Source organism: Eschrichtius robustus, chromosome 10 (genome assembly GCF_028021215.1).
Source record: "Eschrichtius robustus isolate mEscRob2 chromosome 10, mEscRob2.pri, whole genome shotgun sequence".
Lineage (NCBI taxonomy): Eukaryota > Metazoa > Chordata > Mammalia > Artiodactyla > Eschrichtiidae > Eschrichtius > Eschrichtius robustus.
In genome coordinates, this window is record NC_090833.1 from 49,395,685 (window position 1) to 49,412,745 (window position 17,061).

At 38.1% G+C, this 17,061-nt stretch overlaps 1 protein-coding gene across 5 annotated transcripts in view; it reads right to left on the minus strand.

Moving 5' to 3' along the window:
- Positions 1-9,887: 9,887 nt before the first annotated feature.
- MAMDC2 (MAM domain containing 2) overlaps positions 9,888-17,061 on the minus strand; it is a 168,409-nt gene continuing 161,235 nt past the window's right edge. For 3 of the 5 annotated variants that reach the window (XM_068553429.1, XM_068553428.1, XM_068553430.1), the window contains 3 exons: positions 16,392-16,651; positions 10,840-10,924; positions 9,888-10,700 (listed from right to left, as the gene is read on the minus strand). In XM_068553429.1, the coding sequence (XP_068409530.1) occupies positions 10,636-10,700; positions 10,840-10,924; positions 16,392-16,651 (410 nt within the window). In that variant the 3' untranslated portion in view covers positions 9,888-10,635. Of the gene's footprint in view, positions 10,701-10,839; positions 10,925-16,391; positions 16,652-17,061 lie in introns of those variants that run through there. The other 2 variants (XM_068553432.1, XM_068553431.1) reach the window with 1 other exon arrangement.

The window sequence follows — 17,061 nt, forward strand, 5'->3', positions numbered from 1 at the left end:
AAAGGCCTGTCAGAGGAAGTGCTATTTAAGCTAAACCCTGAAGGAGAAGAAGCCAGGTGCACGTGCGGAAATGAGAAAGGAGCATTCCGGGCAAGGACAGAGACTCTGAGGTGGGAACCAGTGGAATGACGAACAAAGGGAAGGCAGCGTGGTTGCAGTGAAGTGAGCAAGGTTGCTTAGGGGAGCCTTGCCCATCGTGCATTTTATTTTAAAAGCAGTGGGAAGCCATTGGATGGTTTTAAGCAGGAGAGGGACGTGATCTGATTAAAGTTTTTAAGTGAGCACTCTGCTGATTCGACGGGGTCAAGCATGGGAGTGGGGAGGCCATTGAGAAAGCTATTGCAGTAGAACCCTGATTCCTGACTCCTGGACAAATGCTCCTTTCCCAGGCTCCTGCTTCTTCCTCTCACACAACTGAAATCTGCGCTCTCTAAAAGAAAAGTAAAAAGAAAGTAGAATAAAAGAAAAAGAAAGTAGAAATGTTTAAAAAAAAAAAAGTAAACTTGTTATTAGAAAATTTTTAAAGTTTAATGCAAATTAAAATAAAGTAGAATACCTTTATAACTGTTCGAAAGGCAGGAAATAATAAAAAAATAGTGTTTAGGAGGGCACTATACTGTCATTTGCTACATTGCTAGTACAAATTTTTTGAAAAGTGACTTGGTACCCTGCTTCAAGAGCCTTAGAAGAGTCAAATTCTTTGAAGGAATGATTACATTTAGGGAAACCTATCCTAATGGAAAAATAATGTAGGCGTAATGGGAGTTGAGAGCAAGGAACATATCTAATCATTTTATATCATCATTAGTTCTTTAGTGAACTACTCAAATTGTGCTCATAAACTTGAAAGTTGGGAAAAAGCCCCTGAACTTGTGATGACCCCACGAATGCACACACATTATGAGTTCTTGTCTAGACAGCCAGTCATACTCTACCATCATCCTTTGAAAAGGAAAATGTTACTGGGTTTCACAAACGCAATTTGTGTTAAATGCAGAAATTTGGGGAACACAGAGAAAAACATACACAAAGGGGAAAATTACTCATAATTCCTTTACCCAGACTAATCATTGTTAAGATTTTGGTGTATGTTTTGACATCTTTTTTCCTTGTATATGTATGTTATGGCCCTTTTGTTAAAAAAAAAAAAGGATTATACTGCACAGATTATATATACTGTTATTTAACCCCCCTTTTCTCACTTATTATTATCTTTCTATGCCATTAAATATTTTTCTGTAACACAGTTTTAAGTAACTATATAGTATAGTGTAGTATATAGTATTCCATCAAACAGATTTAAATACTCCTCTTTTGTTGGACTCTATGACTGGAAGTTAGCATGAACCAGAGAGACACTGGCAGGTTATACTAGCTCAGTGCTTCCTAATATTCTTTAACAATTTCATACACCCATAAAGGTATACACATTTATTTATTAACCAGCCACGTCTGGTTTCTTTAATTCCACTGGTGAAAACTGTCTTGAAAGGGGTTGTGTTAAAGAGGCAGAAGGAGGTCTTTGGAAATAGAATATCAATTAACCAGAATCTGATGCTAATAAATGAGTGAGTGAGCCAAAACGGTTAATCTTACACATCCATGATTTAAAGTCCAGTCGTCAGCTCAATTCATCGTGCCATCCTTGCTAGGTAATAGACGTGGCAAGGCAACTGTATTTAACTTTTTATTGACCAAGGAATAAGTGACCATCGAGTCATCAGCTCAATTCATCGTGCCATCCTTGCTAGGTAATAGACATGGCAAGGCAACTGTATTTAACTTTTTATTGACCAAGGAATAAGTGACCAGGGGCCATTTTAAGTGATGACCTTCCAATTCTGCAGAAACTTTAAAACTGACACAAACAGAAACCTGGCAGACAGGGGCAGGGTCAAGGATTATAAATATATTTCACCTCACCATTAGAATATCACATTCTATGTTCTCTTTCTTGGCTTCACTCCAAGCTTTGGATAATGATACTGCAATAGCAAGAAGGTGGGGGCACGATGCATGGAATGGGACGCCGCTGAGGCCATCTCTGACTGAGACAGCTTTCTCTTCCAGTTCTAACAAGAACCCTCACAGGTTAACAGGAATACTCTCCTCTGGTTTATATACCAAGTGAGAAGGAATATTCCTTTTGCTTTTGGTAAATTCATAAAGTAGAAAAGTGAACCCTCATGGCTTGAAAGGGAGGGAAGAAGTCAGATGCTAAAACCTAAGTCCTTGGCTCCCAGGAACAACCCTCCCCCCTCTCCCCACTCCCAGCACACACGCACACACACATGCACACACATATATACACACTTTCTCATCAACCTAGTTAAGGAACTGATGGGAAAGATCTAGGCAGGGATGAGGGTTTCTGAAGAGAATGAGCACCCTTCCCACAGGGAACTGAAACCCCATGAAACAAGTTCTGCTAGAGGTAAGAATACCTTATCTCTACAGTTCTTAATTTTTAAAAATTTGTTTCTAACATCATACAAAAGTTGAAAACAATCAAAATGTCTGCTGCTTCTTGGTGTAGCAATATTAGTATTGGAATTGGTTGTAATAATAGCTATCGTATTAGTAGTAATAGCTAATACTAACAGCATTTACCATATACCATATACCAGCTGCTGCTCTAAGCACTCTTTCATAACTCATTTTTATATTCTGGATCAATGTCTCAACAGATTTGTCTCTTTCTCAAATTTCCATTTATTGGATACAAAAACCAACTGAAAGATTAAAAAAATCATTAGGAATTAATATTAGGTTTCAGGTGTTGTTTGTGATGTGTCATGCTAGAAAGCCTAGAGCTAAACAGGCCTTCCTTCATTTCTTTGGAGGATATAAATTGGGAAAACAATATTAAACCACTCCAGAAGGAATTTACGCTCAACTTCAAGTCTTTGTCGAATGAATTGATGGTCCTCCTTGCCCAGGCTGGGTTGGGAGCCTCTGGGGGGGGGAGAGCAAGCATTTCCCCTAACACCCTGTTACTTCCTAAAGGAAAGAAAGTTGGTAATTGTCAGCATGGTGCTAAATCTGTTGAAATCAGCTTCATAAATTATAAAATGAATCCTTTGGTATCAGGAACCGAGAGTGACATTTCATCCCAATATCTCCACAAGCTGGGGTGCTGAACTCTCCCATAACTTGTTAGTTTTAAGTTCAATTATATTTCAAAAACAATAAACTCATAGAGAAAAAAATTCAAATTTGTGGTTACCAGAGGCAGGGGGTGGGGAGAGGGGGAATTGGATGAAGGTGATCAAAAGGTACAAACTTCTGGTTATAAGATAAATAAGTAGTAGGGATATAATGTACAACATGATAAATATAATTAACACTGCTGTGTGTTATATATGAAAGTTTTTAAGAGTGAGTCGAGTTCTCATCACAAGGAAAAAATTTTTTTTCTTTCTTTTATATTTTGTATTTATATGAGATGGTGGATGTTCACTACACTTTTTGTGGTCATCATTTCACGATGTATGTAAGTCAGATCATTGTGCTATACACCTTAAACTTATACAGTGCTGTATGTCAATTATATCTCAATAAAACTGGAAGGAAAAAAAGAAATTAACCCTGAACAATTTGGCATGATTTCATTGTATTTTTTTAATCTATTTAAAAAAATTACATATGAAACATTTGAACACATTCTTCTCTTAAAAATTAGAACAATACAGATAAAATTAGTATGCACTTGACATTTTTTTCTTCAATCTTGTTGCTGTACTCCTTATCCCTCAGAGTTAACTACTCTTATACACTAATTCAGTGTGTAATGTAATGCCTTTTAAGGCCATTTCAATATTTTTTTTTTAAGTTTTTAAAATTATTTATTTATTTTTGGCTGTGTTGGGTCTTCGTTTCTGTGCAAGGGCTTTCTCTAGTTGTGGCGAGCGGGGGCCACTCTTCATCGCGGTGCGCGGGCCTCTCACTATCGCGGCCTCTTTTGTTGCGGAGCACAGGCTCCAGACGCGCAGGCTCAGTAGTTGTGGCTCACGGGCCCAGTTGCCCCGCGGCATATGGGATCTCCCCAGACCAGGGCACGAACCCGTGTCCCCTGCGTTGGCAGGCAGATTCTCAACCACTGCGCCACCAAGGAAGCCCGCCATTTCAATATTTACATGCATTTTATCTACAGAAAATATGTAATAATATTTTGAATGTGAATGCATTATGAAAATGTATTATATAAACACACAATGTAGTACATGCATACATATATAAATGTATTAACATAAAAATATGGTAAGAGTAGTTATGCGACGGCTTTTTTGTTTAAAAAATATATTCCTGTGATATGTTGACAGATATAAATCTGGCTCCCTTTTAACTGCTGTAGAGTTTTTGTATGAATATATCACACTTCATCCATTACTCTACTGATTTGAAATGTAGATTGCTTCCAGTTTTTCATTTTTACAAACATTGCTTCAGGGAACATCCTCAGACATGTCTTTATGTATGTGTACTAGCATTTCTCTAGGACAGATACCAAAAATTAGAATTGCTAGACCATATACCACACTAATTACTTTCCTTCAGTTTCTTGGAATTGTTGCTTGTGGCCAATTTCTTAGTCACTGTGATTATTTGAAAATTATGTCTACACAAAATTTCTCTTTTTCCCCCTCTCTCTAGCATTGGCTTTGACTCAATGATCTCTCTCTCTCTCTCTGTCACACACACACACACACACACACACACACATACACACCCCTCTCCTCTACATGGTGCCCTCTCTTTCTCCCACCAGGTCCAGGTTCTGTGGGGCCTGAAGCTTATATAAATTTTGAAGCCCTCTCTGAAAAAGTACCAAATTACACATACAAAATGAGGAGAGTGATCATTTCTTCAGCATGATAAAATAAACCACAGCCTCAGCACCACTGACCACTGACATTCTGGGTACAGTTCTTTGCTGGCGGGAGAGGAGGCAGCCGTCCTGTGTATTGCAGGCTGGTCAGCAGTATCCTCGGCCTCTACCCACTAGATGCCAGTAACACCTCCCCGGTTCTGATAACCAAAAATGTCTCCAGACATTGGCAAATGTCCTGTGAGGGATAAAATTGCCCCCCGTTGAGAACCACTGCTCTAATCCTACCCACTCTTTCAGAGAATAGAAAAAGAAGGAAGATTTTTCATTCAGCTCATCTTATGAGTCTAACCTTGTCTAAATCCCCTAATTTCTAAGGAAATTAAAGAAAATTTTCTGTCATTCTTTCTCATGAACATATTTGCACATATGTAGCAATGTTCAAAAAAGTAAATGTCATTACTTAATTGGGTTTATTACAGGAATTCAAGGGTGATTAAATATTAGCAAGTCAAATCAATTAATATGATTCTTCATATTGAGAGATTTCAGGAGAAAGATTGAAGCAGGAAAAAAAAGTATTCTCAACACACATTCATGGTTAAAATTTCTAGAAAACTGTGAGTAGAAGAAAACTTCATTTAACCAATAAAAGGCAACACCAGAAACCTTCAGCAAACTCATATTTAATGATGAAATGTTTAGAAATGTTCTCAGGTTCTGGAACAAGTCAAGGATGATACTATCACTGCTTCTATTTAGCACTATATTGGATGTCTTAGCCTGCCAGATAAGAAAATAAAGCAGATAGAGGAGTTGAAAAGGAAAAATGAAAACAGGCCTTTTTAAGAGATCTGACCTAATAGCAAAAGAAAATTGTGGTAGGCAGAAAAATGGCTCCCCAAAAATGCCCACATCCTAATCTCTGGAATTTGTGAATATATTACCTTCCATGGCAAAAGGGAATTTGCAGTTGTGATTAAATTAAAGATCTTGAAATGGGGTGATCATCATGGACCATCCAGGTAGGCCCAATATAATCACAAAGGTCCTTATAAGAGGGAGGCAAGAGGGTCAGAGATGTTAGAGTGATGGCACAGCTGGATGGAGGCCATGAAGTCTTGGGTATCTAATTATGCTGTTTGTTGGCAGCTGATTTGTGCTTCTTGCGGACTGTTTCACTAAATGTTTTGTGCTTTTCGGTTGTGAGTCCTTCCGTGCGGTTTTATACATGGGAAACTTGTACAGCCTGGGTTGAATGCATGGCCTTCCAAAGAAGCTTTATATTTGTTTTTACCAGGTGCCCCAGGTGGCCAGTGACATATTTTTAACTTAAATTTTTAGTGTGTGGATTCCCAGACCATGAAATTTTGATGGACCAAAGAGAATCTTTATATCCTTCGTGATTTTTGGAATCCACATACATATTTGTACTAAACTAAATGTCTTTATTGAGAATTTGTTTATTTAGTTCAGCAATATTTGTTGAGTATGCTAGGCAGAGTGGGTACATAATTGAATATGCAACCATTCTTGAGGAGATGGACGTAAAAGCAAGAATTTAGGTTTAGCATGATAAATCTTGCAAGGGGTATGAATACAGGTAAGCAGCAAAGAAGAACCATTAACAATGGCTGGAGTGGGAAGGGCAAACTGGGCATTGCCCAGGTGCTGGTTAAAATGAGCCTTGTATTGCGAGTAATAAAAAAAAAAAAGATGATAAAATGACAAAATCATATGGTTGCTTTATCCTTAAGATGGCACTATAAACTCACAATTCCTTTGTAGAGAAAGGATACATAAAAATAACTGTGATTTATCCAAAAATTTCACTCAACCCTTATAATATAAACTAGAAAGGCTTTTGTGTGTCAGACACTAAGGGCTTGTATGTATTATTTTCATTTAATCTTTACAGCACCCTTAAGAAGTAGAGACAAGTATTTGCCCCATTTTGCAGATTAGTAATAGGAGTCAGAGATGGTGTGACTTGCTTTCAGTCACAAAGCCTGTAAGTGGCAAAGCCAGGATTTAAACTGAGACAGCCTGAATCTGGAAACCGTGCACTTAATCACTATGTTTCCCCTCTTTATAGTAATCTACGTGTTGAAAATGCCACAATATTAGAATGACCAGTACAAAAACCCTCCCCCCACCTCCACCGGCCCCCGTTCTGGTTAAATCACACAGGAAAACAAGTCCCTTGCATGAGAAGAAGTCAAAGAACCCATGCCTTAGCCCCCAGAGAGTGACAGAAGACATCGGGCACCCGGAACACTGTGTTAGTGCTGGTTCTCACCACTCTGCCCAGACTGCAGTCGGAGGCTTGTCCTGCCCTCCCTTGTCAGATGCCCCTCCTAAGCCCTCCCTGGGCATCTGGTCTCATCGAACTTAGCGCTCTGATTGTGCTGACAGGTTTACATCTCTATTTTCCTCACTAACATGTAATCTCCATGCTTAGTATAATGCCTGGAGCATACATTTCTCAACAAATCTTTGCTAAACATTTTCTTCTTCCACATTAAGCCAGACCTTGCATCAGAGTCACTATTTTCCCAGTAGCCTCTCCTTTGCACCCTTCTATACATAATCTCCAACCCAGACAGCAAATTATAGGAGAAAAGGCAATTTGTGTGAAAAAGTAGTTTCCATCTGAAGGACCTGTGTGTTTAGGTGAGAATTGGAATAAATGCTAACCCTGGGTTTAAATGGTTAAGCAGTATTTATTAGCTGGTATGCCTTCCCCTGGGGCATTTCTAAACCTGAGAAAACTATACTGTGCTTACCGTTCTTGCATATTTTCATCCAGGTGAAGTACAGTTAAAATGAAGGCCAAGGCAACCTGGAAAAGGAAGAGAAGCATCCAATCAGCGAATCCTGCAAAAGGGAAATGAGGAAGGGAGGGTAAGTTCATCTGCTCACCTTCCACTTCCTCTCTTCTCTTCTATGAACTTCAGCTTGTTTCTCAGCAACAATTGGTAATAGTTACCTCCTTCCTTTTTGCCCTAAGTCAATAATTAGCCCCCAACCCCTACTCCCCACCCCACTTCCCAAAGCTAGTGCTCCAAGTAGTATCTCTGGTTTGGCAACCTTCAGAGCAATTTTGGTAGCCAATAAATCCTCTTGAGTGAGGGAAACTTGGAACCTTTGGTATTGGGGATGGAGTTGGTAGGAGAGCTAGGAGGTTCAGGAGACAGTCTTGTGAGGATTAGAACACAGGTTTGGCAGTGTTGAGTAAAAATTCAAACGAGTCGATTGTAAAGATCTAATTGGCTTTATTGAACAATTCATGAATTGGGCAGCAGCCCATCTAGCAAGTGGAGAAGAGCTCCAAGGAGTTGTATAAAGTGGAAGGCTTTTATAGACAGGAGGGGAAAGGGAAAAGGAGAGAGTGGATTACTTCATCTTCCTGTGAGGGATGGGAAGGGCCTATGTGGCTGATTACCTCATTGGTGCTGACCAGAAAATTCCAGACTGACCTGTTAAGACTACAATCCTAGGGGAGGTTATAACTGCAGTTAGGTTACCTACTAAGTCTTGGTTTGCTGATGTGGGGCTTAGCACGAGTGACTCTGTTTTGGGTCTGTTGTTTCTTTTTTTCAAGAACAGTGAAGCAGACCAAGGTACAAAGCCAAGCCCTACACTAGCTGCTGAACTTGGACAGATTTAGTTTTCCTACTTACAAAATGGAAATATCACTAGCTCTACCTCACAGATTGTTGTAGGATTAAATGAGCAAATACATGTAAAGGTCTTTGAACAATGTCTGAAAATAATAAGTAATCAATAAATGTTAGCAATGATTATTACCATGGACTTATGTAATCTGTAAGCAAGGAGTCTGGTGAATGACTTCATTCCTTCACCACATATTATAAATCCCTTATTATGCACTACATACTGTGTTAGGTCCTGACACAATCTTCAGTTCTTTATTCAGCAAATATAACTAAGCTCTGGACAGGAATAATGCTTTGAAGAAATTATAATGTCTAATATGCTGATGAATTAGTCAACATCTTGAAATCTTCCTTCCCCAGTGTTTCAACTCTGTTTAGGGATGTCCCCCCATAGGTAATTAATCATCATAAATAGAAAGGATTTGAGTTACAAAATTTTGCTTTACTATAAAAGTTTATTTTATTTTCTCCATGAACTTCAGGATGTTTATTTTGTATAATGGAGTATTTTTTGTTTTCTAAGTAATGTGGCATTTGAGGAGCTATAATGCTTTTTACAGATTAATTTACGGGTTTTGACATTCTTGAGTGGGAAAACCTCCCAAATCCATGAGCACAGTGGATTTTTGGCCACACAAAGCAATTAAGAGGTTTGGGCTTTAGGGTCAGAGAGACCTGACTGTTAAATTTCTCCACTTAACAGTGGTAAAATCTTAAGTAATTTTTTCACTCTTCTGCACCTTGGCTTCCTTATCTATAAAAAGGGATAATAATATATCCTCTTTGGGGGATGTTTGGTGGGTTAAATTCATTCATTCATTCATTCAAGTATTTATTTGTTGAATACCTACTATATACCGAGACATTCTTCTGGGTACTGAAACTGCAATAGTAAATAAAACAAGAAAGAGTTGTTGTCTTCACAGAGTTTACATTCTAATAAGATAAAATTTGGGAGAAAATTGAGATTATGTGAAATAAAACACTCCTTAAAAATTAATTATTGCATCCATGTTTGCAATGCTTATGTCACAAATAAAAAGGCTTAAGAAGCATTTAAGTGTGGCAGAGTAGAGATTCAAATTAGAATTGGCAGTTATACAGTGAAGATATTCTGATAAAGAAAAATAATGTTGAAAAAAGTTAATTGCTAGTGAAGAGATTTTCAAATTATTTTTTATTAGGTAATCGTAATACAAATTACGAATATGTATATACAATTTGGGTATACAAATATGTATATACAATTTTCTAAACATGTAAATAAAAGGCAGTAGTCTAGTATATCTGCTTAAATTCATATTACTCAAAATATTACCAAAACATTTATTTAAAAAATCAGTAAAATTGTTTAACACGTTATTAAAATCTGAGGGTATGTGTACATAAACATTTTTAAGCTTGCTTTACAAAAAAAGAGTGCAATTTCTATCCAAGTGTTCAGAGTGACTTTCAAAAGTAGTTTAAAGGGGGAAAAAAGAAGGTAGCATTGCCTTGTAATACAGCATTAATTAATACTGACTTATACCTTGGGACATTCATGAAAGATCCTTTGTTATCACATATGGTAAAAACATTTAAAAATTAATACTCCATTTCTATGAATAAAACATAGAAAATAAGACTTTATTTTCTTAGATTAACTTGTTACTGTGAAAAGCTGCATTCATTCTGCAGATATTACTGACACCTCACATTATTACTTCAAAAATAGTTATGATACTTGAACTTCAAAAGGAAACCCACAAGACCTATTCTCCTCCTAGTACATTCACTGAATGCAGATTTAAGTGAGCACATCTCATTTTGATTGTGCCCTTTATTTGCATACTTTAAAATGACTACAATATAGTACATTTGTATTTTTAACTGGTACCAAAATTAAGATGAATGATCTAGGCAAAACCAGCAGCCTGTACTTCTAGTAACAGTTGTCATATGCAAAAAAAAAAAAAAGGCCCTGAGTCAGTATTTTTTGCAAAAGTAATGAAAAAGAGTGCTCTGAAGTCATTTTATAACTTATGAAACGGTTAAGACTGTCCAGTATTCATTTGTTTTTTGTTTTTGTTTTCATTTTGATTGAAGAGAGGTATGGCTTTGTTTAGTTAATCCGATTCAGATCATTCCTTAATACTCAATTTCATTTAAATCCTCAGAATATCCTGATGATTGCTGAGTTATAGCTTCCATTTCTGTCAGGAAAGACAAATAGACAATAATAGTTTTCTCTATTTTTATTGCAGAAAATACTTAATTTGCATTCTTATGATTTGAGACTATTGCAAAATCCCTTTTCAGTCAAACTTATATAATTTGTAAAAATATTGTTACCCGCACAGGATCCTGCTTGAAATTTAACATCATCAATGGCAATATCACTTCTTATTGACACTCCCCGAATGGCTTCAAAAATTATCTGAAAAATAATGAAGTTTGAATTTAGAAATAGAGTCATCCTGATAAAACAATGCTGGTCAAGGGCAAATCCAGGCTGTATAGGTCTGGAAACCTAGATGGTTCTCAGGGGCCCCTTTTCAGGAAAAGAATACAAAATCACCGATTCAAATTTAGGTACAAAAGGGAATATTTATTTGAAATTTAAAGAAATTCACAAAAATTACTAGAGCCTTGGAGTTTCAATTTCCTTTCTTCTGAGACCTTTTTAGGCAATTTCCCAGAAATGCCCACCTAGAAATGCCTCCTGGGGGCTTCCCTGGTGGCACAGTGGTTGAGAATCTGCCTGCTAATGCAGGGGACACGGGTTCGAGCCCTGGTCTGGGAAGATCCCACATGCCGCGGACCAACTAGGCCCGTGAGCCACAACTACTGAGCCTGCGCGTCTGGAGCCTGTGCTCCGCAACAAGAGAGGCCACGATAGTGAGAGGCCCGCGCACCGCGATGAAGAGTGGCCCCCACTTGCCGCAACTAGAGAAGGCCGTCGCACAGAAACAAAGACTCAACACAGCCAAAAAAAAAAGAAAACAACAACAACAACAACAACAAATTTCTTTAAAAAGAAGAAATGCCTCCTGGTGGTGACCTGGTTTCCCTCCCCACCTAGAATATTCTACTCCCGGTACTCACAGGGCCTATGAGAGTGAGGGGCCCAGAAGCCTAAGCTTCCTTAGGCTCTCCCTAAATCTACCTTCGTACTAGTACTAGGTGGGAGAATTAAAATGACGGATGAGACCCAAGTATGAACAGCAACGTATAATAATTAAATTTACCAAAAAGACAATGGGTCACTTATCATGTTAAATACCATAACATCCAAGACACAGCCCAAGAAAAAGAGGAAACCAGTTTCATGACTTTAGATCCTAGAAGAAAATAACTGATCAAATATTCAGGTTCTAAGGAAAATAGATCATATTACCAGCTCTAAGGCTGCTCTGATAATGGTTAATAAACCACCGAATACTCCAGGGAGGCTTGTAGGTAATGAAAATCGTCCAAAAGACACATTTGCTCTACTCATTTTATGAGCAAATTACTCCCCATTGGACTAGTTTATGATTTAAACTAAATCAAAGACTATAAAGTGGATAATTAATAAGCATATGAAACTATCTTGAAATTAATGACTCAAAGAAGCTTTAACAATGGAAATGTTGCAAAATAACATTAATAGAAATTCTAAAGATATCACCCTAAAGAAGAATCCAAATAAATGGCAAAAAGAGGAAAAAGTGTCCTAACACATCTAGATAGGAGGATATATGAGTGTACTTAATAAGTGTTTTGGTTTTCTGGAAAACAGTAAAATCTGTTTTTTGACCTCTACCTCTGCAATGGATGCATAATAGGAAAATCACCTGATGGAATTATGTCCTGAATTGTCTTTGGTTGGGCCAAACACTTGATTTCATACAATCCTCTCCTTTGAATTTCCTTCATATTTGAGTGATCACCATTTTATAGCATTATGATTGCCCCCTTGTATTATTCCCCTATTTGTATCTGTAGAAATTCTATTAAATAATTGTGGTTATTTTAGAATTAGATAAAAATATTATTTTTTCTTTCAGTTTAAGTATATTATTTTTTTCAAATGGTTACTAAGTCATTAGCACATAAATACTTATTGTTGGGACTCCACTACTTGATAAATCAAACATTAGCTATCTTTTGGTCTAGGGGCACCAGGAAAAAAATTACTGAGATTAAGGGTACCATGAATAAGAAAATTTGAAGACCTGGTCTTAGCTCAGTACCCAGCACATAATAATTCCTACTAAATGTTAGGGAGTATAATGAACAATATGAATGATATAAATATTTCATTGAGCTGAGAATTTGTCTAACACTCTCTTTCATGGTATCAAAATATAAGAAATCAGGGAGGAAAACACCTGAGAGCAGAGGAGGAAAGGTAAGCAAGGAATCCAAAGGAAATAAAATCATTTTGTGTTTGTGATCAATGGCGAGTCAGGTTCTGCTTAGCACTTTAATAAATCCCTTAGGAAAGGACATGATTAAAATTTTGCCACTTAATGCATTTTTTTCTAAAAAGAAAAAATTCTGATGACTGGAATATCATCCAGAGGCCACCCAGGTATTTCCCCTATAGGATAAATGTCAAATGACACCAGTACTACAGCATTCTAAAAATCACCTACACCTGCCCACCACCACTGATGATGTACACATTTACTTCTCTAGTTCTGTGCATTTTCCTGATCTCCAGTCTCAGCCTATTTTTTACATGACACACCCACTTGGATGTCTGATAGACATCAAAAGCTTTGCGCATCAAAAACCAAACCAGACCAAACTAACTGTTAATTTCCCTCCTGCACATACCGCCCTCACTCCTCCAGATCTGCTCCACCTAAGGTCTTCCTCATCTCAACAAAGAGTGACTCCACTCTAGCAGTTGCTCAGGTCAAAAACTTTGGAGTCATCTTGACTCTTTCTCTCAAAACCCACATTCCACACGGAAGGAAGTCCTGTGGGCTTCTGATGACAACTCACCTCTGCTGCACAGCCCAACCCACCACTCCTACTCCTCCTGCAGGAGCCCCCAGAGTCTACTCCACCGCAGCCTACGTCCATGTAGTACCCGGAGTGATTGTTTTAAAATATAAATCAGACCGTATTACCTTAAAGCCATCTGATGGTTTCTCATTGCTTTTGGAATAAATTTCAAACTCTACCATGTCACCCAAGGCCTTACATGAGTATTCCCTGATACTTCTTTGACCTCATTACCTGATCAGCTTGACTTATTCTCTTTCATAGCACTTATTAACACCTGATGTTACATTGTATATTTTTGTTTCACATTTTCTACCTCTCCACCACTAAAATGTAAACTCAAAAAGAGTAGGAACTCTATGCTATGTGCATTGCAGTATCCTCTGCACTTAAAAATAGTAAATGGTCAATAAATATTTATTAAAAGGAGATATTTTGGCCTCATACTATAGGGTATCAGTCTGGATGCCTGATGTAGCTATTGAGATTACCAGGTATTCCATGGTTATAAAGACCAGAGAGATTTGGGAGAGAATATATTTTTTAGAAACAATAATAGTATCTTTTTATAGTTTGGTACTTTAAAGTTTATAAACCCTTTCACAAACATAATCTCATTGGACCCTCACTCTAACTCTGGTGATATCAGCACGGCAGGCATTATTACCCCATTTTGAAAATGTATAAACAGTCTCAGAGAGGATAACATTTCTCCAACATCACTCAGTGCTTGTGGCACCCAGGGCAATGAGTGTATTTTGGGACTTCTGTGGTGGGAGGGAACGTAGAACAGTGGCTTAGGGATACAAACTTTGGAACCAGTCAGATCTGGGATTGAGTTCTCACTCTGCCACTCACCAGCTGGACATTTGGTTTTCCCCATCTTTAAAGAGGAGCTATGATATCAATTGGAAGAACTCATGCACAGCTCTCAGCCCTGTAGGTACCTGGTACATAGAAGATGGCCATTTGCACATGAGTGTCTCTGTGTTTTATTAGACACTAGGATGTTTTGGAGAACCTAGTTCATCGTGGTCTCCAGACAGTCCTGAGGGAATCACAACATCAAGAAGAAAATTCCTCATGGCAGATTCATATCTGTTCCATTCTGAGCCAAAGGGAATGGTCTGGAATCTTCTTTCCAAATTGAGAGCTGAAAGTCTCTCAGGTCATTCCTCACCTTTGAACTTGAACACCCCAAGATGCCACCCCAGGTGCCTCACTACTTTGTGCTCAAAAATATTTTCAAACAACAAGCCACCTAGCAAGTCTAGTATATGCAAGGACCTGTACCTGGCCCCCAGGTTAGATGCTGGGAAGTCACCTGTTCCATAGAACTCAAATTCTAGAGCTCTTCTGCATCAGCATCATTTGGGGGTTTTAAAAAACATCAGTGCTCAGGCTCTACCTGAGAGACTCAGATTCGTTTCGTCCAATAACAGAGATTCTTCATCTTTAGAGTGCATCAGAATCACCAGGAGGCTTGTTAAAACATAGATATCAGGGCCCTAATCCCCAGAGTTTCTGGTTCAGTAGTTCTGAGGTGGGGCCTGAGAATGTGTATTTCAGGTGAAGTTCATATTAGGTGCATATGCATTTCAGGTGTTGCTGCTGGTCTCAGGACCACACTTTGAGGACATTTGAATAGGGTAGGAGTATGAGTGCCCTGATAGCCTAAAAAATTAATTCATCATCTCTGAATGATGATCAATGATATCAATAAGTTCCTGAGTGATCAATTTTCCTTCTGTAAGCAGATATTAAATCACTATCAAAATTATTCCTGGGGCTTTTTTTCTTTGCTAAAGTTTTAGATAATTTTATCCATGCTGAGATAATGGGCCAACCGTAAATAATGGCACATCTTCCCTCTGTCATTTGTTCTTAGCAATCCAGCACCCTAGATGGCACTGTACTCTGGTCACCTGAGCTTCTGCAATTCATTCCCATTTAGGTCTGCAGAAAATTAATTTTGGTTAAGGGGTGGTGTAAAATAATGTCTTTCTTTTGGATACTTCTTCCTTAAATCTTCCTTTAAGATTTGCTTAAACCAAGCAGCCGGTGGTTAAAGTTGAGGGGTGCTGGTCCAGAAGCAAGGATGAGGAGGAAGTAGGGCTTTTAGCTGAAGGTCACACCTGGAATTCTATAGAGCAATTTCAGGAATAGTCAGGGGTCTAATGTTATCTCCCCAGAGCTTTCTGGAGCCTTGGCTCACGGTAGGCAGGTGAAGTCAGTGGCTTTCAGGAGGCTGCTGCTGATTTCTAGACTAACTGGCTGCTCAGTCTCACCCATTGGAATTGAAAAGGCTCTTTCTTACTGCTGTCCAGATTCCCTTATAATTGGGATCCTGTAGGATGGAGGTCTTCTACCGCCCGTGAGAAGACCCAAGGGGAGACCCAGGACATAGGATCAAGACTAGTTTCTTCTGCATCAGTGCGGACAGAGGCTTAAAAATTTACTCTGGACCACATACTCTGTTAAATAGAAGCTTACAACAAAAGCCCTTGCATGTGGCTAATGATGAGTGAAAGATGCAGCTGCAACAACTAATTAGGTAACACCATGTTTAGAAGAAAGAGAGACTCTGTTTTGGAGGTTTGCAGGATACACAGAACATACTTGACACTCATAATGCACCAAGACAAAAAAAGATACACTTTCATCACTGAGTTGCAAAAATCACTTTATGCATAAATACCCAAAGCTTTCTCTTTCTGCCTAATTTCCCATTCACTGCTTAGGTTCAGTCAATATAGACTAATTATTTTTACTCTTAAACAAGTACTGCCTTTATCTATGACCCCGAAAAAGAACAAAACATTCTTGATGGTAGCAAGAAAAAGAAAGAGTATCAGAAGGTTAAAGGAACATTTCCCATCATTTGATTCTTATCTCTTTTGGCTTACCTGGTGTCGCCTTTCACAGGTGTATTCAATCAGCGCTCGTAGCCAGGAGATGCTCTGCTCACCTCTTCTTCGCCATAAGAGGCCCTCTTCACTGTCACCTTCCTTTTTCAAATAAACATTCAGAAGGCCAGTCCCTGCTCCATACATGTGGTAGAAAAAAGTCAAGCAGTGTTTTCCAGTGACTCCTCGTAGAGGCCTGGACAAGAGTCGTGCTTTTTGTCCATACACCATGTGGGAAGCCTCGATGTACATGTAGTAGCCTTGAGAGCAATGCAACGTCAGGTATTGTTAAAAAGGACACTAATTATATTCGCTTCTTTCTCTTATATATACATGTATATTTTTTCAGATTATTTTCCATTATAGGTTACTACAAGATATTAAATATCGTTCCCTGTGTTGTACAGTAAATCCTTGTTGCTTATCTATTTTATGTATAGCAGTTTGTATCTCTTAATCCCATACTCCTAATTTATCCCTCCCCTCTTCTTTCTCTTTTGAGTAGTGTTCTTGGAAACAAATCAGAGTCAATGGATGACTTGACTACAGTACTGATAAAGGATTTTATAATTTTGGAGAATATGTATAATCCAAGGAGGATAAATATGCTACAAAATTTAGACCATCAAAATAAGTGTTTTCATGTAATAATTTATAATTCAGTTTAATA